The sequence below is a fragment of the Chelonia mydas genome, chromosome 6 (genome assembly GCF_015237465.2).
Source record: "Chelonia mydas isolate rCheMyd1 chromosome 6, rCheMyd1.pri.v2, whole genome shotgun sequence".
Taxonomy (NCBI): Eukaryota; Metazoa; Chordata; order Testudines; family Cheloniidae; genus Chelonia; species Chelonia mydas.
This window is the reverse complement of record NC_051246.2, coordinates 111281727-111306418: the sequence shown is the minus strand read 5'-3', so window position 1 is coordinate 111306418 and position 24692 is coordinate 111281727. Positions and strand designations below refer to the sequence as shown.

General features: G+C 39.6%; 1 protein-coding gene across 1 annotated transcript in view; it reads right to left on the bottom strand.

The window, feature by feature from the left end:
• LOC102945558 (cytoplasmic dynein 1 heavy chain 1) overlaps positions 1-24692 on the bottom strand; it is a 69907-nt gene that overhangs the window by 8198 nt on the left and 37017 nt on the right. The window contains exons 37-73 of the mRNA XM_037900960.2: positions 24542-24682; positions 23935-24168; positions 22613-22819; positions 22409-22530; positions 20298-20463; positions 19915-20078; positions 18945-19074; positions 17023-17156; positions 16596-16710; positions 16279-16440; positions 15979-16193; positions 15643-15847; positions 15295-15468; positions 15071-15190; positions 14865-14985; positions 13812-14007; positions 12958-13075; positions 11646-11861; positions 10644-10856; positions 10341-10468; positions 9645-9798; positions 8361-8507; positions 8122-8272; positions 7640-7893; positions 7313-7447; positions 7107-7201; positions 6785-6959; positions 6217-6292; positions 4470-4630; positions 4027-4138; positions 3502-3562; positions 3299-3422; positions 2653-2766; positions 2109-2279; positions 1652-1869; positions 1362-1465; positions 698-909 (exon numbers count right to left, since the gene is read on the bottom strand). Of these exons, the coding sequence (XP_037756888.1) occupies positions 698-909; positions 1362-1465; positions 1652-1869; positions 2109-2279; positions 2653-2766; positions 3299-3422; positions 3502-3562; positions 4027-4138; positions 4470-4630; positions 6217-6292; positions 6785-6959; positions 7107-7201; positions 7313-7447; positions 7640-7893; positions 8122-8272; positions 8361-8507; positions 9645-9798; positions 10341-10468; positions 10644-10856; positions 11646-11861; positions 12958-13075; positions 13812-14007; positions 14865-14985; positions 15071-15190; positions 15295-15468; positions 15643-15847; positions 15979-16193; positions 16279-16440; positions 16596-16710; positions 17023-17156; positions 18945-19074; positions 19915-20078; positions 20298-20463; positions 22409-22530; positions 22613-22819; positions 23935-24168; positions 24542-24682 (5745 nt within the window). The remainder of the gene's footprint in view (positions 1-697; positions 910-1361; positions 1466-1651; positions 1870-2108; positions 2280-2652; positions 2767-3298; positions 3423-3501; positions 3563-4026; positions 4139-4469; positions 4631-6216; positions 6293-6784; positions 6960-7106; positions 7202-7312; positions 7448-7639; positions 7894-8121; positions 8273-8360; positions 8508-9644; positions 9799-10340; positions 10469-10643; positions 10857-11645; positions 11862-12957; positions 13076-13811; positions 14008-14864; positions 14986-15070; positions 15191-15294; positions 15469-15642; positions 15848-15978; positions 16194-16278; positions 16441-16595; positions 16711-17022; positions 17157-18944; positions 19075-19914; positions 20079-20297; positions 20464-22408; positions 22531-22612; positions 22820-23934; positions 24169-24541; positions 24683-24692) is intronic.

The window sequence follows — 24692 nt, the reverse complement described above, 5'->3', positions numbered from 1 at the left end:
AAGGGAACTGAAGCAAGAACTTCACTCCCTTCTGATACCAACTGCAGGCGAGAACAGCATGCAAGCTACTTGCTACAGTTTGGCCTAATTATTACAAATTCCCTATTCCTTTCTGTATCTATGTCCAGAGCCCAGGTCCATAACCTGATCTAAACAGAGAAGTTTAATATATAATCCATGTCTAAATCATTCAACAACCTAGAATCAGACTTCCCTTAAACTCTCTTGATTGTAAAACCACCTGTCTCATACTAGCCCTCAGAGCTTTATGGCTCCCTTTCATTTTTAGTCCCCACTCTCAATTAGCAGAAGCCTCAGTATTAGCTACCACCCATCTTTCCAGTGAGGACTGACCAGTGATACTACCTTTGAGCCAACATATGCTCTTCAGTTCACTTGAGTGATCAGACATGTGATGTCGAGATGCTGCACTTACAGCACCCCTGGCTCAGGAAGCAAGAGACTAGAAATAATCTCTTCCATTTGGTTGGGAAGGTATCATGTAGAAGTGTTATTCTGTCATAATTTCTTTAACTGAGTTACAGCAAAGAAAAGGAAACAATGTCTTGTTTCAAAGTCTGCTATACTACTTGGATCTAGAGAGACCATTTTCAGGCTGCAATCTGAGTAGGATACCTCACCCACATTTGCATAACCCCTAGTCCTTTACAGACCAAAATATGTATTTGGCAATCACCTTAATATTTTCCACTGTTCGTTTAAGATGATTTAGAGTTTTTGGGATAAGATGGAACCAGTTGGAGGCTGTGGTGTGCAGTGTTCTCATCCAGGATGGTCGTCCATCCGAAGTTGAATCTGTTCTTGCCTTCTTCTCAGTTTCTGCATAAGCTAGATCATCCTCATCCTCTAGCATCTGCATTTTCAGCATTTTACTGATCATATCAATACCTGAACCAAAGAATAAAGGAAGCAAAGCCAAAAAAAAAGGAATAAAAAAAGGGATATAAGTACAAGGAAAGTTTGAAAGAGGCATTAGTGGATTACATTTAACACTTCTGTGATTGCCACTTATACTTAAGGATTATTTTTAAATATTATTAAACAAGAGTAACCGTCCTTAGGACTAGAACTAAAAGTCAGAGTCTCACTTGTGTAGTATCTTCCTGTCTACTGATGATATTCTAAGCAAGTTACTTTCAACCTTAAGAATTCATAGACATTTATTCATTATTTTGTAGAGGCTGATATTGTTAATACACATTGAGATACTTGTAACTTAACTATTTAGTGTAACTCAGAAAGGTACTTGTGTCTCATCTATTTTGAGCATTAAAAAAAAAAACAAAGAGTGAAGTTTACATAACCTGTAAGCACACAAGAAAGTCAAATACAAGTTTTACCCTGTGTGGTGAGAAGAACTTTTTCTGCATTGTTTGGTAAACCAAGCCAGGATGGGGTTTGTGTGTCTGGCAGCAGCTCAACCCATTGGACAAATTCTTCACGTCTGTAAGTGAAAGTTGCGGCAGTAAATTGAACTAAGTTAATTATCCATAATCTCATGCATTTTAATAGGTGACCAAGAATACATTGCCTGGCTAAATACCAATGCAAAAAATACAACTTCCAGCTTCTCAAAAGGAAAGCAAGCTACTAAGGTGAGACCAATTGAAATTTGAGGTTGAAAAAATACCTGATTCCATCTGGCATTTGAATATCCTTATGTCCATCAACCTTGCAAGCCAGTTTGAATTCACTATCAAAGCTCAAAGTGGTAAACAAACGCTCCAGGAAAGTGTTTAGCAAACGCTGATCAAATTCATTATCAATGCGACCTCCATAAATGGACTGTGCCATCAATGTCTTCAGAGCAGACCATGGGATTTTATCAGGTGAAATGTTTTGGCGGCCCTGACAGTAGAGACAATTTCATTAGAATGTGAAGATTCGCAAAAAAAAAAAAAAATAGGGAAATTGAGTTTGGACAGTTTAATGAAAGCCAAAATCAAAAAGTTTGGATATTGCTTCTTTCCAGGTAATCTGAACAGTGTTTCAGATTAATTTGCCCTTCACTGAACAGTAACCACAAGTAATCCAAATGTTACTTTGTATTTAAAAAAAGATTATGAAAGAGCAAAAAAATCAATTACCTTTGCTGTATCATCCAGCCAGGTATCTATTGTGTCACAGGCAGATCTCAGATCAGATTCACCAAATTCATATTTCTTGGACCAGCCCAGGGGAGCATATCGCAAACGTTCTTGAATGATGGCATGGAACCAGGCAAGGAGGAAATATAAACGAGCACGTTCGTTTGGAGACTAGGATGGGAAAAAAAGAAAATGCATTATTTCTCCACACTAAAACCAAAGTGATCAGAATTTATTAAAAAAAGAAACCTGGTTTGCTACAGTCTGGTGAATGTCAAATGTCGAGTAAACACAGCATTCTCCAGGTTTTAAGCTTTTTGTGATCTGATGCATTAACAGATTGCTTCCTTACATGCTAGGTATATTTTAGTCAGCGTAAACTAAAAGCCTCTGAAAAACTTGTTCCTTCACACTAATATCAGAAGGCATAACATTAGTTTAATGTACGATAGAAACTGAAAACTGTTCATGAAAGTTTCTTTTTAACCTCAGAGCTTTCAGTTGGTTTGAGTTCCACATAACTACACAGAAACCATCGCCTCACCTTGCATATTCTAGAAACAGGAATGCTACTGAATGTCCTCAGCATGTTCGCCTTTACACCAGGAGGAGGTTCAAACACAAAGATCCGACCAGCACGTAGCAAATTCACCGGCACCTAGGACAGAAGAGCATCAACACAAGTTACACCCTGAGGAATGCTCTCTTCTATGAAAAATGTGATATTTGAAACAAGTTTGTTAACCTACACTAAGTTTTTTTTTATTGTAACAGAGTATCCTCCCTCTTGCAATAAGATGCCGAAATTACCAGGAGTAGGGACTTACATGAGAATTCATGTTAAAGTATATGATTAAGTACTAAGGGCCAATTCCTACTTTCTGCTAAGAAAAAGGAAAGGATGGGAAGACGTAGGCAGTCTTTTCTGCCCTGCGTAAGCAGAGAAACAAACAGGATATTTACAAAGCACTTGACATTACTAGGAATGGGGTGAGCAATACCCTAGAAAGCACCAGGCAGGATTTTGGGGACATTTGTTCCTACTCCTGCAGATGCATTCCAAAATGCACCCTTTCCCCCTGTCACACTAAGGCCACCATGGGGAATGCTACCCTGGTTGGTAGTGGACACTGGAACAGCACTACATACCACTTGCTGTGCCAGTCGAAGCCAAACTTGGTTTCAGTTACCTTGGGATTTATCTCCATTGTAAGGAAAAGTCGGAAGCAAGCATGAGGTTGTAAAGAATGCAGCTTCTTCTCTAACTGCATCAACCAACCAGGAGCCAGATGGACATTCTTTAGCATCACCCACCTACAAGAATATGATAACAGAACAGTAACTAACTTGTTATTGTCAGTTCTACTTATATAAAAAGAGGGACAGAACATACCTGCCAGATTTCACTGCTGTGTTTATTGCCTTATCTGCTTGATTAAATCCTTCAGCAGAGCCTACATGCAGAAGGTTATGGTTAGCTCTAGAAACTTAATTGGCTTAAATTATGTTTATATGAGGTGGTAAGAAATAAGACAAACATAACTGCCTGGAACAATTTGCTTTTCTTAAATTAGTAAATGTTAATTTCACCGCACACACACACACACACGAAAAAAATATTTGAATCAACAAACATTTACAGACACACAAACAATAAAAATGCTGCTTGAAGACAGATTTAAGGATTTTTACTTCGTATATTTTTACAGGTGATGTTGACAATTTGTGTTTATGATAAAGCTTTAACTTTTTGAATCACAATGTCTGTCATTAAATAAACTGTCTCCCCCATGATTTCCCTCCACTGAAAGTTTTAAAACTGTTAAGTGTTCTTAAAAATATAATCAGTATCTGTCAAAAATTATAAAACAAAAATGAAAGTCAAGTTCTGCCAAACCTAATGATAATGTACTCTTACCTATAGCAATAGAGGTAATTTGTGTGTTTTGTTCAGTGGCAAGATCTTCAACATGGCCACTGGCATCATAGCCAGGTACAGAACACATCAGAACAGGAGTATTAGGTTTCACCTACAATCCAGGGCATTTAAACAAAACATTACCACAAGAATAAACCATATCGATAATTATGCACCTCCCCCAAATCTGTGGGGGGAAGGTAAATTCCCTTCATCCCTTATGCTATTGTAATAACTGTGTTCAGCATAGCTAGTAAGTTTGTTATACTGCAATAGTTTTAGCTAAAGGATCCTAGGAATACTGTTCTCTCAGTGCTGAAGCCTATAACGGATACCCATCACCTCAAACTGAGGCAGAGCAGTCTGATGTGCCACCACCAACAGAGATGTATGCCCTTGATACGATGTCATGTTTTAAAAGTATTTTCATTCCTATAATTTACCTCAGTATCTACAATGTGTGTCAGATCTAATGGCTGCTCCATAATAGACATAAAGGATTCGCCAAGGTTTGCTGAAACAAAGGCATGTGCCATGGCCAGCAGACGATCTGGACGGAATGCCTGGATCAAGAGCAAACGATGAACGGCCTGCCCAATAGGGGCTAAAATGAGAAAAGAAGAGAGAGTGTGTGTTATTGTTCCTGACGCTTAACAGGTCATAATAATTTGATAATTTTCTTCCCAATCCTTGAACTGTGTTAATCAAATTACTGAAGAAAGAAAAAAGACTTAACAAAACTACAGCTTTTAAAGACTGAGATACAAGCTGCTAAATGCAGTACTCTATACTGAAATTCACATAATGGTAATTGCTGTTAATCTGACAATCAAAACTAACTCTGCCCAAGAAGGTTATCTTAAACTGATTTAGGCATATCTATCAATGTGACCATCAAGCTTACACACAGTACTCTTTTCAGGTTGCGAGCTCTTCAGTGTCTAATACAACAGTACCGTAATTTGATTAGGGCCTTTGGATGCTTCCGCAATGAGTTCATATACAGAATCTAAAGCCTATACAAGTGTTGCCATGAAATCTCTAGGGATTTCAGCAAAAAAACACGCTTTCCTGCAGGATCTGAAACTAAAGTGTTGCAATATTGTGTAATACATAATACATGAAGAATGCTAGACTATTAAGGCAAATAACTAAGCTGTTATTTGTAACAGAAAACTTTTAACTTGACAGTATCCCTTGTTAAGATTTTGTCCCGATCTACTGACTGATTACCTATCATTTGAAACCTATTTGCTCCAGTGATAAAAGCACTATGGGAAACTAGTGTAGTTTATCTTATGCAAATTCTGATCCCATAGCCAAAGAATTTGACAGCAGCTACTAAAAGTGAACTTAAAATATTCCCTTTAGAAAAAAAGTTGGTTAGTAACAGTTTATAGCAATTAGACAGCTCTGTAAATGATAAACAGCCTATTTCAAACAAATTTTGCATGCAAGTGCTTTGCCATGTGATCTTACAGATGGGAAAGATTAAGCAAAAGAGTGGCAGTTTTCTTTTAAGTTTTCACCAATCCAGAGCTTTAGTTTCTTTCTAGCCACCTATAAATATCTACACTTCGCATGAACAGTCTTAGTTTCAGTTAATACAGAAGTTGAGGCAGCGGGGGGGAGGGAGGAGAGAGGTAGCAATAGTTCTAGCAGGAGACCAGGCAGGGTCAGGAAACTTGTAACAAGAGAGCCTTGTACAGAGTACTGTTACAGAGCACTGAGTTAGATGAGGCTGGCAATGACCAAAAGGCACAGATGCCCATTCAACTCTCTATGTACAGTGGATTGTACGGTAGTTTATTCCTGTTGCAGGGAACCACAGTCACTACACTAGAACAAAATTTTAATAGTGTTTTGAAGAAACTATTTGAATGTGCCTTTTTTACTTACATTTGCAAATAGCTGACACCTTTTTGTGGGCAGTCTGAGGGGAATATCAAGACAATGCCCCCACTTGGGGCAAACACCCCATGGTAGGGTAGAGTCAGGGACAGGCTGCACAGTCATTACTCATGCTGCAATTGTTTTGTGGATTGAAGACTTCCCTTTTCAATCTTATCAAACTTGCAGTGCTTATCAAACTTCATAAGTGCTAAGTTCTAAGACTTTAATGAAGGTCTATTCTATTCAAGACAAACTGGTAGCAAGGCATTTGCCAGGTAAGAGTGCAACTGAACTTACTTGCAGGTTTTTCTTCAGACCAAATGTATGGCACAGTCTGCTCTGGTGAACTGCTCTCCAACCAGATACAGAATTGCTGTATTGAAAGAAATATTAATTATGATGCATTGTGCATGACACTTAGGATTCCATTCCAGCTGTAAGATCTTCAGAACAGGCACTTTCTACACACATGGATACAGAGCCTACCATTATATGGTCTTGATAGTGACGGGGGTGTTCACTGCAGCAAAAACCCCAACCAAAACTAAAACTATATACTGCATAATCCACTTAAATAAAATGAAACTGTACACTAGTTTCTACAGAGAGGGGGAGACCGATCCATGGGTTAGGACACTAGCTTGGGAAAACTGAGGTTAGAATCCCTGCTCAAAGTCTTCCTGTGTAAACTTGACAAGCCACTTAGTCTGTGGTTCAGTTCCCAACTCCATCCGTACCTCATAGGAGTGTTTGAGGTTAGCTACATTGTGAGGTACTCATACTATAGCAATGGGGGCCACGCAAGTACCCAACATAGGTCTAACCTAAATTTAGTGCAGTGACAGTGCTTAACCAGGATACTTGCCTCATCAGCTTGAACCTTAGAAACCAGGTCCTTAAACTCAGGAAGGCAGCTCAATCTCATCATAGCTTCCATTTGTTCAGTTGTAAGTCCACTGATCTTTGGGAGAGATGCTGTGCTGAGTACAATTTCTTTTCCTCTTAAGAAATGTTGGAATTCTGCATCATATGTAGGCTCCCTTAAATTAAAAGTAGAGCAGATTTTAGCCAAGTATCTGTCTTCAACTGAAGCAGTGGTTAACTTTAAGGCACCAAACACAAAGCTTTCATGTATGTAAATGGAAAAACTGAGATGCATCTCAAAAAGCAAAGATTCAAATATTTACCCAATTGTGCCTTTAAGCTTAATTCTGGCCAACAGCATAGCAAAGGTTATGTGATCCTGATGTAGCATGCCACGAGCTACTCTATTGAAAGCCACCTAGCGAAACAAAATGTAACAGGTTAGTTGTATTATAAAGAGCCTTAATCAGATTTCCACAGGACAAGACCCTTTGCTAAGCACAATGTCAATGAAAATTCTATACTGAACCTGGAAGAGGTCTTTTGTGATGATTGAGAGACGCTGGGTATGGTCTGTAATTCCCTTCAAATTTGGGTTCTCGTACAAGACATTATGATAGATATCCAAGAAAAACTGGAGAGAATACTGGTATAAGAAGTGTATCTAAAAAGAGTTAAAAAAAAGTTTAGAACTTATGGCCCTACTGTTTGTCAAACACTGAGGTTATTGCAATCCGTGACGTATTTCTGTAGTCATAACAGGAATTTAAACAGTACAGCATGACTTTGGAAAAATGTTATGAGTACTGAATATTTCTGGTGAGAGAAAGGGATTAAATTTGATTCTTTATCTAACCTGTTTCAGTGACTCCATTGTGAAGTAGATACTACTGCATGCTGTAGAAAGTGGCAGATACTGCTGAGATACAGTCTCCACCTCTTGCATGACAATATCAGTCTCTTCTACTTTTCTGGTGACCTCTGCTGCTTCCTTCTTTAGGTTCTCCAAAGTAGTTATGATTGTGTCATCATCTAAAATACGTCCCTTCACTTCATTGAGAGCTTGTAGCAGAGATTTTTCTAACTGCCGCAAACGCAGCTGGAATTCACCTTAAGTAAAACAAATTGAGATCTGCGATCACATGCATTGCATATAACCTATAGAAACATTTTCTTCTATGCAGCTTGTCACATCTCCTATATGCTTTCAAACAGAATGTTCCAAAATATCACATTCCTCAACTAAAAAAAGAGCTGTATATTAGTAAGAGAGAGTGACAGTCAAGTTTATTCTCTAATTAGGACTCATTTTTATGGTTTAATTTATCAGAAACATACCTTGAAGTTTAAGGAGGTCAGAACGTTTTTCATCAACATCTGGTCTTTCAGCTTTCAGGACCTCATTCAGACACTGGCTCTGTAAACTACTGCGAGTTACTGTGAAATTGACAAACGTAACACGAGAGCAGAGATCCGGGGGAAATTCAACCTATCAAAATAAATATCAGGATCATTTTGTTGGCTTAATACATGTTCTGCCCTGCTAAAAGCTAAACAAATTTGTACGAGTTCCTTACGGTTGGATCTCTGGTGGAGAGGAAGATGACAAAGGATGGTGACAAGTCAATATCTTGGTCTCCCAAGGTAATAAGCACTCGACCTCCAGTTCTCCGGACTTCACGATTCAGCACAGGATTCAGAACTGGGTCATAGCTTTCCACATCCTAAACAGCAATACAATTGAGAGTAATGAAGAGAACAGTAGCTAAATGGACCTGTTCTGGAACAAGCTTGAATAAAGTTTGATCTGGATCACATTTTTCCCCCGGCTTGGGAAAAGCTCTAGTAGTAATCCACATGAAGTTTTGGTCATGTGTGAAACTACTGTTAGTCCAATCTTATTCCCCATACAATAAGCTATACACAGTTTAATTTTTACTATCAAATACTATTCAGACATTTTGGATGATGGATTACATACCTAAGTAACATTTCCAGATTTGGCTCTCTTAATTTTGCTGTTTTCATTGTGTAGATATCAGATTATAAGTAGCACCAAGAGGCCGCAATCAGAAGTGATGCTCCCATTGCTCCAAATATTAGACCTGAATCCTGCCTCAAACAGCTCACAATTTAAGAGCACAAGCAATAAGAGGGTGATGGAGACCGACACCTTTGGAAAGTAAGTTAATCTGTGCCTCAGTTTTACCCATCTGTGCTACACGGATAATTTAGCCTTATTTCTTAAGGTGTTGTGAGGTGCTCGGATACTACAGAAATGGGTGCCATCTCTAGACAGATGTACTTTCATACATTTGCGTTACTTTTTGTATTTTCATCAAGCCAATCTGACTTCTCCCATCTGCTCCAATCTAGCTATTTCAACACTGACTATTTACTGTAGACATCCATAGGAGTGAGTTAAGATTTTTTTAAAAAACAGGAGCATTACAGATCAGTGTAGGGACTGTTCTATGCAGGAGGGATGGTGTGTGAAGAGTCACTGAAGGGGAGTGGACAAGCAGACTGGATAGTCAAGTCACCGGTGAAGCGGAAGGGGCACAATAGGTGACAAATTATTAAGTAGCAAGGGGCACAGCTGAGAAAGGCCTTTAAATTTGACCTTGATATGGTAGGAGAGGGGGAGCAATGTAGTTCGAACAACAAGTAAGAGAGATGATCTTTGCTGCATTTTGATCCATTGTCTACACAAGGACCTTCATTTATTTAATTCCTGAAAAGCACAGAATTGCCAGAGTAGCAATAAAACTAAGCCCCAGCAAGTGAAGATTTCAAGTGTACTTCCTGGGAAATGTAACCACAATTTTTTTTTTTCTAATTTATGTAAACAAGAGACTAACCTGGACGAGTAGAGGGTTACCAAATCTCAATGCACTTTCCAAGTTCTTTCTGAAAGCATCATCCAAAAAGCTAGTACGAGTGATCTTACGGTCCTTGTATTCATTCATAATGAACTCTGTGGCTTGTCCAGAAGGATCAATGATCAGTGGATACCTAAGTTAGTGAAAAAATATTTCCATCATATGACTGATTTAAGGCTTCCGATACAAGGCATTTAGTCCACTCAGATTGAGTTAATATTCTAAATCTTTTTTGGAGAATGTGGGCTCATGTAATGGAATATGGAGGATCACGGTCATTGTTTGGAGAAGATAACAGTTAATGATCTAACTAGATACAACTATCAAAAGGATACTTTAACATTTCAGTCCATACAGACTGATTAACAGCTTCAGTTTGAGCTAAGTTGGTATAATAGTGAAGAACACTAAAAATGCAATTGTTTTGCTTATTTATAATCACAAGGGAAGGAGATTATTAAGACTTGAATTTGCTAATCATGGGTACTATGTAGATGCCAGACAGCGCTCAAAATCTCTCAAAGCATTTATATTCAGTTTGATGATAAAGTTTCAACCAAGTTTTCCTTTTGATAGGTGTGTGCAAATTCCATTGACTTCAGTGGGAGTTCTGTGCACCGATCCATTGTTAAGTTTATCCCCACACATTCTGTACTTATTGTACAAACGAAGTACCTATTAAACCGCTTAAGCATGATAGCGTTTTCTGTGCACAGGTCATCTGCAGGTAGAGAACTTGCTTGCCAGCGAAGACGCTCATCTGCATTGGAAAGGTATTCTGTCCTTGCAATGTCTGTACGGAACTGTAGAGTAAAACATTATTATTATTTGCCCAAAGAGAGCCCAAAGTCTGATCAAATTTGATCTTTATCTTTTGTGAACACCTTGTGATTTCCCCTTTACGAAACAGTAACTCATTACAATCAATGTTAACACGTGTGGTAGTCATGACATTAGTAATTGTGGATCAATCTTTACCTGGATATTTGCTTGCTGCAAGTGATGGGACCATGTAGTGAACAAGTTCTGTCGCATTTGCTGGTCAAAGTAACCAGCATAAGCAATAAAAGCTCCTGAAAGCAAACAGTCTCCTGCAATAGTGGACATCTGGTTCTTGAAGGTTTCACTTGTCTTCTCCCATCTTTCACGTTCAGCAGACAGACTTTTCAAGAGAGCTGTGCTACGGTTTACCTAGAAATTAAGGAATGGTCAATATAATATATATCTTTATTCAAAATGAAGGCTCCCATAATTATTGCATTTGCAACCTATACGGAGAAACAAGTCTGCCCAACACACCAGCCTTTGGACCCAAATTTTCAGAATTACGTATGTCCAGAAAACAATTATGAGTGCATGTAGAACTCCGGAAGTTTGGGTGTTAGTATTCTTGGGCTGTGAATTTTACAGTTCTGGTAGTGGAAAGGGACAGAAGAGTTGCAAACATTTTGGAGAACAGGATTACAATTCAAAACGACCCTGACAAACTGGAGAATTGATCTGAATTCCACAAGTGAAATTCAAGAAGGGGGGAAAAAAAAATCAAATGCAAAACTACAAAACAGGGAATAACTGGGTAGGATCTAACTGGCTAGGCTGAAGAGCATCCGGGGGTTACAGTGGATCACACTGAGTATGAGTGAACAATGTGATGCAGCTGCAAAAAAGGCTAATATTCTGGAACATATTAACAGGAGTGTTGTAAGTAAGACACGAGAGGTATTGGTCCCAATCTATACAGCAATCAGGGCTCAGCTGGATTACTGTGTCTAGTTCTGGATACCACACTTCAGGAAAGATGTGGACAGGCTGGATGAAAGGCAAAGGATGAAACACATTGAAAGGCAAACTGGAGTAGAGAGGCCATTAAAGCATTCTGTTTTAGAAAGGTATACAGAATGTTTGAAAGCCACTACTCCCACCCAAAATAACAAAGAAAAGTTAGTAAAATGGACAAAATGGTACATTGAGTATTCTCACTTTTGCTTCAACTGCAGCCAGGTCTGCCTTAATTGCTTGAGCCTCTGAAATCAGCACTGCATACTCTTCCTTGTAGCGAGCAATACTGGCCTCGAGATCACGAATCATCTGTTCTACCTCATTAGCTTTCTGTTGATTGTCTTCAGCATCATCCTCCAGTTTCTGTAGTTCATTGCGGAGAGGTTCTACTCGTTTCAACATATCCGCATAATTCAGCTGTGAAACATGTAAACGGTCAGTTCTAGATACTTTCTAGAATTGAATTTACCATGTGACTTGGGACCATGCAAGTCAGCAAGAATACTTTATGGATTGAGGGCACCCCTCAGGATTTTAGGTATTCAGGATTTCAAGTTTAATTTTCTAGTCTTCTACTTAAACTGATTCACTATTCTGAGTCTGCAGGCGGCCTGAAACAGCCAGAGGTGTAAACTGCACTATTCATCTCACTGAAGTTCTTTGTGAAGCCTCCAGATTTCAATCAAATTAAATCATGCAGTGCAGAGACAATTGCCAGTGCGCTCTCTCAGGGCATGTAGGATGAAGGCAGGAGAGACACTGCAATGAGTCTGGAAGGCTAGAAGAGGGAAGCTTACCCTTTGGAGGTAAATACCAAATTACTTTTTCCTTTTCCCTGGGATTAGCTTGCCCTCACTGAAGGAGCCCTCCTGTTTTCCCATAACAGCACTCTACTCAAGCTTCTAAAATCCCACCTGTAAACCCTCAGCCAAAGCCTACACCCACAAATAACCAACCTGGGCTTTGGATAGGGCTAGATGAGATGCTGTCTGCGCTTGCCATTGACATTACTTCAGAGCTAGATGCCCTCCCCTCAGTAAGACACGATCACACTGCTCTACAACATTCCCCACCCTTGTCAGGTGGGGGAAACGAGATCAAACCAGGCAACAAAAACCTGGTCTGTACATACACAAAACTGGCTACAGAGCAAAAAGACCAGCCACTAATCACGATTATTAAAACAGATATTTTCAACTGTCTTTTGAAAAAGTAAGTTGTAGGATTGCAATCATTACATACAAGTTCTTATGAAACGTACTGCAGGATCCTGTTAATCATTGACAGTTACCCAAGTATTCAAGAACACTCAGCACCTTACTCTGCACGTTCACTTGAGACCAATTTCTGTTTTTACCTCTACAATAGCAAGCTAGACAAGATGCCACAGATCTTTGAGTGATGGAAGTCTGCGGATTCTGAGTCCTTGCATATTTCCAGCACTGTAGAACTAGTACTGATCGCTAGGTGTTTGAAGCATTCTACATTGGCGTATCTACTGCAGAAGAGTTACCTGTGCAATTGCCCATTTTACCATGGGGCCACATGCTAAGGATGCTCGGTTTACGATTTCGTAATTGTAACTTGGATTTGACATGTAATTCTTCTTCATCTTTTCCCGGATGGAATCACTGCAAAAGAAGAGTTATGTTTCACACAGCATGCATGCAAGTATTGAAACTGTCAGCGCAGAATTACTGAGAGGAAGTTGCCCCTTTACTACAGCAGATAAACTAAAACCAATACCGTAGATCTTCAGTATTAAAGTTGACAATGAAAAGCTGTTGATTAAATATCTGAGAATAACTGGTCTGATCTTTTTCCAGTCATTTGTCTCCTCACCAAACAAGAGACAGATTGATTCTAAAAGCAGTTTTACTGCAGCAGGAGGGTTGGCCATTGCTCTTACTTCAACAAGATGCTGCTTCCTTAAACAGCTCACAGCTATTAAGAGAACGGAAAAAGTATTCAGCACGCAACAATCAGGAATTTAAGGCTACTGCTGGGAAATAAAGAAAGAAATTTAAGTTCAATTACTGGGAATAGTCTATATCCCAGTGCTCTGATGGCAGTATGCGCTACTCAAACTATACTTTAAAATTTATTTTAAAAGCAAAATTTAGCTGAGATGCACATCTGCTCCCTGATAGATCATCTTCATGAATATATGACAGAGTTTGATATTTTGTTCGCCGCAGAAAAGGTGGAGATTCTGCATATGCATTGAGATGAATTTTGCTTTTTGCGAGGTAGAAAACAAACCCTATCACCACCAATTGTGACTACTAACTAAGATTTCTATTGTGGAAATCTTGTGAACAATTTCTTTCTATTCCCAGCAGTAGCTTGGTACCTGCAATTATTCACCTGATCTCCTCAGCAGAAAAGTTTACAATAGTTGGAATGAAGTTTTCCCTCATAATGATGGAACGTATCTGTTTCCAGTCAGTTGTACTTTCACCCAACAGTAGACAGATGGATTCTAGTGCTAGCTTCACTGCTGCAGGTGGGTTGGCCATAGAACGGACCTCTACCAGATGCTGCTTCTTTATTGATTTTACAGCTAATCACAGTGGTCAAGCCGGATCGATCAGGAGAAAGGAAGAGTATTGATAGGAGAGAAAAAGGAAGAGAAGACAGCAAAATAGTAAGACAGGAATTAGCAAATATTCATTGAGATGGTTGAGAGATTAAGCTTCAGGTCATATCTAAAATGAATTAAACCTCTCTTGTAAAAACCAAATGCTTTCCACATTTTGAAAACCCTCCACCAGTATTCTCACTTGTGTGAGAGCAAGGTGAACTATCAGAAGCCTCCAAGCACTACTACAAGAGCAAGAGTTTGCACCTGGCAGCTATATTGAGTTCACAAGTTAAGGAGCCTAAAAACAAGGCTATGCCTCTACAGTGAGTGACTGTATACCTAAGCAAATGGTGAGTTAGAAGTCCTTCCTCCTCTTACAATGGCTTATCAGTGGGTTGTGTAACTAACTCTTGAGTAAATAAGTTGTAGGTAGTATTTCCATTCACGATACTTCCTAGTGTTTGTTGACCTACTCCTGTTTCAGGAGTTCCTATTCTAATGTGGCCCGGTATACTGAAAGATAGTAAGTAAATCTAGCAAAGCTTGACAAAAACAGTGAACCATTAAGACACTTTATTGCTCAAAAGTTTAATAAAACTACGGCTTAGAATGCAAGTCTACAGTAGGAATAATGGGAAGTTTGGAAGCTAAGTAGTGCTAGTGAACTATTTTATTTCTACTGCTTCCACACTAAAGATTAAGATACTGCTGATAAAGGGAAGGACCTAAAGTTCACTGAAGCAAATGGAAGCACTCCCACTGACTTCAAGAGCCTTTGGATCAGCCCCAACCCCTAACGGCAGGCATGCTGTAGTTATTTGTCAGTGCTGACTTACCATTCTGAGCTTCAATGACAGCAGGCTCGACTTTGTCTAGATCCTCCTTCACACTCATTTGCTTATCTGCAATTACTGCTTGCTGTTTGTGCAGCTGCTCCTGAATATCTTGGCTCATAACCTAAGAGAAAGATTGTGCAACCTGTAATATATTATTTCTAAATATACTGCACATGTACAAAAGGTAAAGAAAGCTTTGATTTCACCTTTTTCTTCTCAGCTTCTTGCTGATCCTTCACCATTTTTTTCAGCTTGTCATTAGCTGCAGCATTCTTTTTTTCCAACTCCTGGCTCTTTATTCTCAAGTCCCTACGCAGTTCTTCCACCTGTCATGAATTGTAAGATTAGAGTCTATACAGACTAAACTCAGTTTTAAAACGTTTTAATAACTCTAATTTTATTTTAAAAAGCAAAGTTTAAAGGTATGTACCTGGTCAACAGTTTCCTTGATCTTTCGAAGACCAACATTCAAATGCATCTGCTGTTCCTCCAGCTCACTCCTTTTCTCATTGAACAAGTTAGCATAATGATTGATGAAGTCCAAGTAGTGACGTGGTGTGATGGCCATAGTTCTGCCTCCCCGTTTTGCTAGACGAGCGTTAGCCTTTCCAAAGGAAAAGGATTTTGTCAAAGGTTTGTATATGTAAAAGATTAGGATTATAGAATATCTAGATTTTTTTTAAACTCAAAACTGTCACAGGGCAACGTTGTTGTACTGAACTTGCGTCAGTCTACTAGAACATGGCATTAGAGATCTGAGTAGCATGGCAGAACACACCTGATGAAGGGTCTGATGAACAAATACACAGCTATTTACAATAGCTTCCCTATGTGATGGCGGTTGTGGTAACTTGTCATATACAACTGGCATATAGTCTGGCACAATGTAGTTTGGCTTCTCCAGATCCATTTTGCTTGTAAACTCTTTGCCAACTTGGTACAGTGCTTCAGTTGACCAGTCTCCAAACCAGTTCAAGACACACCTGCAGACAGGACAAGACAGACATTAAAGCCTCCAAAATTTCTTTTTTCAAGAGGGTATTAACAATATTCTTAATTAAAAAAGACAGACCTGAAGTTGTAAGTTAGTTCCCAAACAGAGTAAATAAGTTACCTGTTGAAGAGAGCTGGAGAAGTAGCTGCTCTGTCCTTCAGGCCCTCAGAAGATGGGTTCATGGTGAACACAACATGGAGATTGCGAATAACTTGACTGGTGAACCATTTGTACAATTCTTCATGGGAATCTAGCATTAAACCTTCTTTCTGTGCTCCCTCTTTACATTGAGTCATAAGGGTGGCATATTCATCTCCTTCAAAGAGACCAGGAACCTAATCCAGGAAATAAGTATATTTTTCTTAAAGGCTTGATTTTTCCCTGCATAACTGCTACTTTATACACATTTACTCAAGTTACCTCTCCATTGGCCAGAAGAGTATTCATTCTCTCCAGGAATCCAGAATCCAGTACATTTGACTCATCCATTATAAATGCTATTTTCTCATTCTTGCAGCCAGAGCGTCTTAAGACCGTTCTCAGATCTTCATCAAAGTCTTCACCTGTGTATTTTCTATGAACCTATAAAGGTTTAGCAATAGTTACTGATCTTTTTAGCTCTTAACCTCCCTCACAATGACTTATGTTTATACATTTATCTTAAAGACAGAATATCTGTAAGACAACTGCAAGCTTTAACAGTCAGTTTTTCTGTTGAGTGATTGAACTAAACCAACCTTTATTTGGTAAACACTTAAACCATTCATCCAAGCCACAAATCGTGAGAGAGTAGTTTTCCCTGCTCCACTAACTCCAATGAGAAGCAAATGACCCTGAGGCTGGCGGAAGATTCTGAAAGAGATTGGTACTTCAAGTGAATTTATTGCTTGATAAATTGTGAATTAGCCACCACATTTCCAAACCTCCTTTCCTTGCAAACTTAACCTGTATTTTTTTTTTTTTTTAGTACTGTCTGGTTCAGGGGCACAGTGAAGTAACGTATTGGCAATATTTCTCAGTCTACTGTTACAACGCCCCCTTTACAGAATGCCTCTCCCAAGGAGAACACCAGAACAAACTGGTGCTCCATTCTGGACTAGTCTGAATACAGATTTGTTTTATAATTCAAACCAGACAAACCCAGGAGTTGGAAATTCAGCTTACCGGTCAATTCTTAGCACATGATCCAAAACTTCATTGAACAGCACTAGTGGCACATCAAGTTCTTCCTCATAAAACACTTTCAGCCTGGCTTTTACATAGTCTCTCAGCTCTTCCTGATCCACTGGGATATAATCCTAGAATAAGGAGGCCAAAATGTAAGCAAGAGATCTAACCGTCTAGAATTTAAGATTAAGGGAGAGATTATCCAGCACAGAGGGGTCAGCAGGGTGAGAAAGGGGCTGGAGCGACAAATTCCCAACTCAAGAATTGAGGAGCATCGCCACAGGGACCCCCTCAGACTCTGATGTAGCACATGCCACGGGCAGGGCATGTAATGTTACATGCCACGGCAGCAATGCTGCCCAGAATTTCTGCAGGCATCTGGGAAGTGGCTTGCACGATTTAGACAGCCCATTAAGACTCAAAGCTACCTTAGTCCCCACCCCACTCTCCTTTGGTTATGAGTTCTGTGCTGTGCCTCTGAGCAGCACAGTTCAGACTTTCACTTTAAGTTGAAAAACTAGTTTCCACACCAGCTCAGATGCAGCACTAAAATCTGATGCATTTTCTATTTGTACATCATGTCTGCAGAGCCACTGTAATGTAAGGCATTTAAAAGGACCTACTGATTACTTTAAGAGGCAATATAAGTCAGTATATTCATAGGTGCCAGAAAATTCCCAGGTAGATAGGTATTTGTGCTCCTCCTTGGCACTTTTACCATCACTGCAAATTCCTGATTTGAACACACATATGGCTCAACTGGTTTGAGTTACGTTATCTAACACAGGGTGCATGTATGTTAAGTGCATTTTCATAAGTCTGAACAGACAGGAGAGCATTTAGCCAGCAGGCACAGAAGTAGATTTATGAATACCTGCTTGGACACTGAAAAGCAAACTAAAACATTCAGAGCAACGAGCTTTACAAACCACATATTAGCATTACACAATTGTTTTTTTACGTCAGTTGCAACAGCTGAGGTCATATAAAGGATTGGTGGGGGGGGAGGGGGTCTAAGGCCATGAACAGTTTATTGATCAGACACTAATGTTTGTTATGAGATGACTATAGGCATTTATTGTTCTGAAAGCATACAGCTAGATAGAAGATTGAGTATGCTTGTACTCCACAATCATACCACCTTGGGTCATGCCTCAGATCAAGCAACTCAATGATCTAACACCACTTGGGAGACCCAGGATGCTAGGAAATGAAGCTTGTGACTCAGTGAGTGGCACTCCTCCTTTGAGTCATCAGTTAGCCAGTGTGGTTACGGACACCACTGGCTTATTTGTTAAATAAACCAAAAAGACAACCTACATCTCCTAACTGCATTAGTCCAAGACCCCAGGATACTTTCTGGGATTGTTACCCTTGGTATTCTAGAGGTGTCCCTGTTTGGGTATATGCTCTGCCTTCAAATTCACAGTTCTACTCCCTTGATACCCAGAGAGATTCTGCTGTGTGCTGGATACCCATCATGGCATGCTGCACCAATTGTGTTTGCTTACCAACTCCAAATGGTTAGCAATCCTTATTGTCAAAGGTAAACTCTATCATAGCATGGACTCGCAAAAAGAAAAGGAGTACTTGTGGCACCTTAGAGACTCACCAATTTATCTGAGCATAAGCTTTCGTGAGCTATAGCTCACTTCATCGGATGCATTCGATATAGCTATAGCTCACGAAAGCTTATGCTCAGATAAACTGGTGAGTCTCTAAATTGCCACAAGCACTCCTTTTCTTTTTGAGAATATAGACTAACACGGCTGCTACTCAAACATAGCATGGACTGTGTTTAGCACACTAGAAGGAGTACTGCCTAAGAGAAGTGGTGGGCAAAGATTCACTCTCTTAATAGGATACTTAGTGTCTGCAACGGTCAATGGCAAGGCTTCGATTGAGATATCCCTCTTTACCTTTGACAGCCAATTGCTGTACAAGATGGGTCTGCTCATAGCTTTCTCTTTGTCTATGTTGGGGAAATGTTTCAGAGCTACCATATCAATGTTTTCATCAGTCCAACGTCTCTCCTCATCTTCCACAAGTCTAGTTAGAGAGAAAGACAGTTACAAGCAAGCATGCAAAAACTATTAAAAACAGATATACGTGAAGTGTTTTAAATATCAAGTTAAGGCAAAGGGTAATACTATTAGAACTGACCCATATTTACATCTACTTGCAACTACTTAGCAATCCAACAGACACTTCTCTTGCCCTGAGCTTAGAGAGGACTAGATTTCAAATCCACAAAAGGTATTACTCCTCATTTATAAGCCTTTGAAGGTGGCACTTATTTTATGAACTTAAACTTTTGTTCATTTCTACAGCAAGCGCAATTTCAATTTGACAAATCCTGAAGATGTGAGAAGGGAGTAAGGGTGAAAAGCCTTTCAGTGTAATCGTAACAATTTAAGGTCCAATTTGGTAAAAAAATCTCAATTTGCATTTGATAAAATCCCTCAATCTGAACTGCAACCATTAAAGAAAGGGGACTACTGAGATTGACCAAGCCTTTTCAAACTATTTGTTTTTACCACCTTTAAATTTGAGGTGAACTATAATCCTGTGGTCTTCGTAGGCAGTCTGTACTTCACCTCACAAACCTGCCCATTACAACAGTTTTGTGCTCCAAGCAGATAAATGAATGAGCCAACCATCTGAAGTTGAAATTACTGACCAAAAAAAGTGAGTTTGGCATTTGAACTACTTGAGAATTCTGCCCAGCTGAGCCCTTTTAAGTGTTTATACTTAATATATCTAAAAGATCAATCTGGAATCAAATTAGAATTCAACTTGGGCCTCAACTTATTTTAAAGGAAAGTCTCTGGAAAGAGTTGAGAAAAAGATCAATTTGTACTTTTAATACTATTTCCATAGTTTCTTTACCTGTCTTGGAAGAGACGCAAGGCTTCATGTGCCCAAATCCTAATAAGGCCTTCAACAGGTAAGGTTTCTAATGGTCTTAAGGCTTCAAAGATACCTCTCACCCATCGAGTCATTTCACGAGGTGAATAGATGTAGTGTGGTTGTGTGTCTTGGGTGAACCTTTCCTAAAAATTCAAAACACTGGGTATAGTATCTAATGGGATAAAGTTGTGCAACAATAATTAACATGCAAACAATGCTTTTCATGCCCCCATCTCACAACTGCTAATAAAAACTGGGTAAGCAGGCCAAGACAAAAAGCACTGGTATTTATCTAAAGTGGCACAGTAACAAGGAAAAAGGACTAGTCAGCAGAAGTTGGGATAGTGTGTAGAGCATGTTACCTGTGACATTGTGTAGAACTCTACCATGGCAGCAGTAAGAGGTTCTGCATATGTGCGGAGCGATGGGATAAGCCTCAGCATTGCACGATTGAATGTTCCATATATCTGAGTAAGGGAAGCCGGTCCAGGATAGTCCACATACACCACAGGGACGTGGCGTAAAAATCTGAAAGAGGTCCAATAGCTTAGTGTTCATATGAGGAAAGACTTCATCCAAGTCAGCTAGACTAGACCTGACCTATCTATTTTCAATATTCAAAACAACTGCCATCCTTGGTAGAGATTTCATCTCAAATTAAGCCACTAAAAGTCAAAGTAGGAGAGTCAATTACTGACTTGTACTCTGCAATATCACATCATATTGGTTCGTTTCTGATCCAAGCTGCTTGTTCCATAGGGTAAAGGTAACTATTAATTTCCTAACAGCATTCTCAGCCTCTGAAGTGAATAATGTTCAGCACTCACATTAGCCACCACCCTGCTGGCTAATACAAAGTCCTCTTTGAAGTACAGGGATGGGAGTGAGTACAGTCTGTGTTGCTCAGAGAGTCGAAGGCCAGAAGCAATCTAGTCTAACCTCCCATACAACACAGGCGGTAGAACTTCCCCAAAATAATTCACAGGGCATCTTTTAGAAAAAAATGCTATCATCTCGATTTAAAAATTGTGAATGATGCAGAATCCACCCCCAGTAAGTTATTCCAATGGGTAATTACTCTCACTGTTAAAAATGTATGCCTTGTTTCCAATCTGAATTTGTCTAGCTTCAGTCTAGCAAAGAAGGGTATAACATGATCCAGTGGCTGGAAGCTGAAGAGCCCATTATTAAATATTTATTCCCTATGTAGGTGCTTACAGACCAATCAAGTCCCTCCTTAACCTATTCTTTTCTAAGCTAAATAGCTTGAGCATTCTGAGTCCATCATTATAAAAGCAGGTTTTCTAATCCTTTATCATTCTTGTGACTCTTCCCTGAACTCTTCAATTTGTCCATGTCTTTCTTGAATTGTGGGCACCAGAACTGGACACAGATTCCAGCAGTGGTCACATCAGTGCCAAATACAGAGATCAAATAAGCCTCTTTATCCTGAAAGGGGCTTGGGGATCATGGTGGATAATCAGTTGAACTTGAGCTCCCTGCTGAACATGTAACACTGGCCAAAAGAGCGAAGGCAATCCTGGGATGCTTAAATGGGGATCATAAATAGGAAGAGAGTCCCCCAACCTGTAAGTATGGCCAACATTCTTTGTTCCTAGATGTATGTATTTACATTTAGCTTTATTCAAATGCATATTAACTGCTTCGCCCAGTTTACCAAGTGACACAGATTGCTGTGAATCAGTAACCTGTCCTAGTCATTATTTAACATCCTCCCATTTTTGGGTCCTCTACAAATAGTAAGTGATTATTTTGTTCTCTTCCAGGTAACTGATAAAGATGCTAAATATCATACGGTCAAGAACCAGTCCCTGTGCAACCCTACTGGAAACAAGCCCACTCAATAATGGCTCCCAGTTAACAGTTACATTTTGAGACTTATCTGCTAGCCAGTTTTTAATCCATTTAATGTGTGCCATGTAACTTTTATATCATTCTAGTTTGTTTCTGTTTTTAAATCAAATTGTCATGCAGTACCAGGTCAAATGCCTTACCTAAATGAGTATATTATGTCAACACTATTACCTTTATCAACTAAATTTGCTATCTCAAACAAAACAAAACAAAAACTAGTTTGACAGGATCTATTCTCCATAAACCCATGTTGATTTGTATTAGTTACATTGCCCTCTATTAATTGTTTAGCAATCAAGTCCTGTATCAGCCACTCCATTATTCTGGCTGGGATCTAGGTCATCCCATTTACCCTTTTTAAAAACTGGCATTTTAGCAGCTTTCTTCCAGTCTTCGGAACTTCCAGTGCTCCAAGACTTATTGAAGAGCAACAGGAGCCTGATGGACTGTTAATGAGCAGCTCATCTGGATGCAAGGTATTTTTAAACCAATATTTGACGCTACAAAAACAGGATTCCAATATTAGAATGTAAAGGAATCAGATACTCCATTTTGCAGATCAGTACTACAGTTTTAGTAGCTTCAGAATAGTATTTACCTATGTGAAAGTGGTTTTCTTCCAGGATCAGTAGGGGGGTTACAAGCTCCAACAAACTGAATCCTCTCTAATTTCACCCAGGTCTGATCCGATGTACGGTAGAAGCCTCCATGTTCCACCATCTGAATGAGGGAATTGTTTTAATATAAGAAAGTTTCCATAATAGTATAACAGTAGAATCCTTAGTTTCACAACAAAACAAACCTGTCTAATGAAGGATATGACTCTCTGCGTGCCATACTTATCCATATCTGGCAAGTTGATTTCGTCACAGAACAGCACCAGCCACTTTCCTAGCTGCACGGGAGCCAGCACCACTCCATTAGGTGTACGCCTGTACTCACAGTAATGATCAAAAGTTTTCAAAAGTAGCTCTGGGGTAGTAGCACTAGAGAAGTTAAGTCCAACCACCTTTAAAAAAAAAAAAGGTGAAAGAGGTAAGACATTTGATATGTTTTAATAGCTTGAAGTCTTAGAAATAATGGCCTGTGATGGGATGTTAGATGGGGTGGGATCTGAGTTACTTCAGAAACTTCTTTTCTGGGTATCTGGCTGGTGAATCTTGCCCATATGCTCAGGGTTTAGCTGATCGCCATATTTGGGATTGAGAAGGAATTTTCCTCCAGGGCAGATTGGAAGAGGCCCTGGAGGTTTTTCGCCTTCCTCTGTAGCATGGGGCACGGGTCATTTGCTGGAGGATTCTCTGCTCCTTGAAGTCTTTAAACCACGATTTGAGGACTTCAATAGCTCAGACATAGGGGGTGAGAGGTTTTTCACAGGAGTGAGTGGGTGAGATCCTGTGGCCTGCGTTTTGCAGGAGGTTGGACTAGATGATCATAATGGTCCCTTCTGACCTTAATATCTATGAATCTATAACCAAAGTTTCAATAGATTATCATTCCTCAGTAACAAATATATGTTACAACTTGGCCTTCAGATTGAAAATATATGCTGTATGTTGACTAGATACTGATCACTGGATGCTGTTTACACAAGTATTTGGGTCACTACAGATACGTAAAATTCCTTATAGACTTTGCCATCAAAGTCTGTTATGTGCCAGTAGTACCCACCTGTTATACATACTGTCTCTCATCACTGTTAACAGGTTTAAACACTCATATACCTAGACGGAACAGCTACCTGAACTCAAAATACTTTTGATTTAATACTGAACAAGTGGAAAAAAAGCCAGTACTACTGGTGCTAGTTAGAAAGGAAGAACAGATGGCCTTGAAGTTAAGGGACTCCTGGAGTTAGGAAGAGTCTAGATCTTCCTGGTGACTATGGGCAAGTCACTGAGCTCTGCTTCTGTTTCCACTCCCTTTTACAGTTCATGTTTCTACTTCACAGAGAGTGTTATAAAGATATTAATTTAGTTGGGCAAAGAGCTCTGATACAATGAAGCTTTTGCCATGCAAGTAGAGAGGTGTTGCTGTAATCACGAGAGTGAACCTTGTAGGCAGCTTTTACTTGTTATAAAATTTGCTATTATTCAATAACCCACATATAAACAGAATACTTACCTCCATATCAGGGAGGGCTCTGAGAGCACTGAAAAGGGTCATAGTCTTTCCAGAACCCGGTGGGCCACAGAGCACTAGGGGTTTGTGTTCCGCTAGCCAAGTATACAGCAAAGCTTCATGGCGGACGGTATCTAGGGTTGGTACTACAACATCAGGAGCAGCAACCTTGTGTGTCTCAACTTCAATCTGAGGAACCTTGGACTGCCATGGGATCCATTCACCTGTAATTGACACCTAGGTGAACAGAAATACAGTTAATTAACAAATTTAGGAGACAGATGTGTTCCAATGGGGTTCTCATCACAACCCCAGCTTATTTTACACAACTTCATGCTTTAATCTGTGAACTCAGTTAGGTTTTTAACACCTGCAGATTTAATGCTGTGGGACTAGTTTAGAAGCAGGCTGGATTACACAGTACATTATGTACCAACTGAGGGGGGGGGGGGGGGGGGAAAAATCAAATATAGAGTGGCTTGCCTTGAGCTAACTTGTGAGATACTGATTTACTCCCATTGAGAGAGGTTAATTTAGAAATAGTGTCATTCTGGTTTTGTTTCCTTAGGAATTAGGTTTGTAACCTATACAAAGTACAAGAGGCTATTACCTCATAATCAATTATGGGTATATTGGGTGCTGTGGGCAATGGTACAGTGGTGATTCTCCTAATGTATTCTCCCAGCTCTGCTCTCATTTTCAGACGGCTGTCTCCAGAGAGCGACCACAGTATTGCGTAGACCAGGTATCTCTGATGGAAG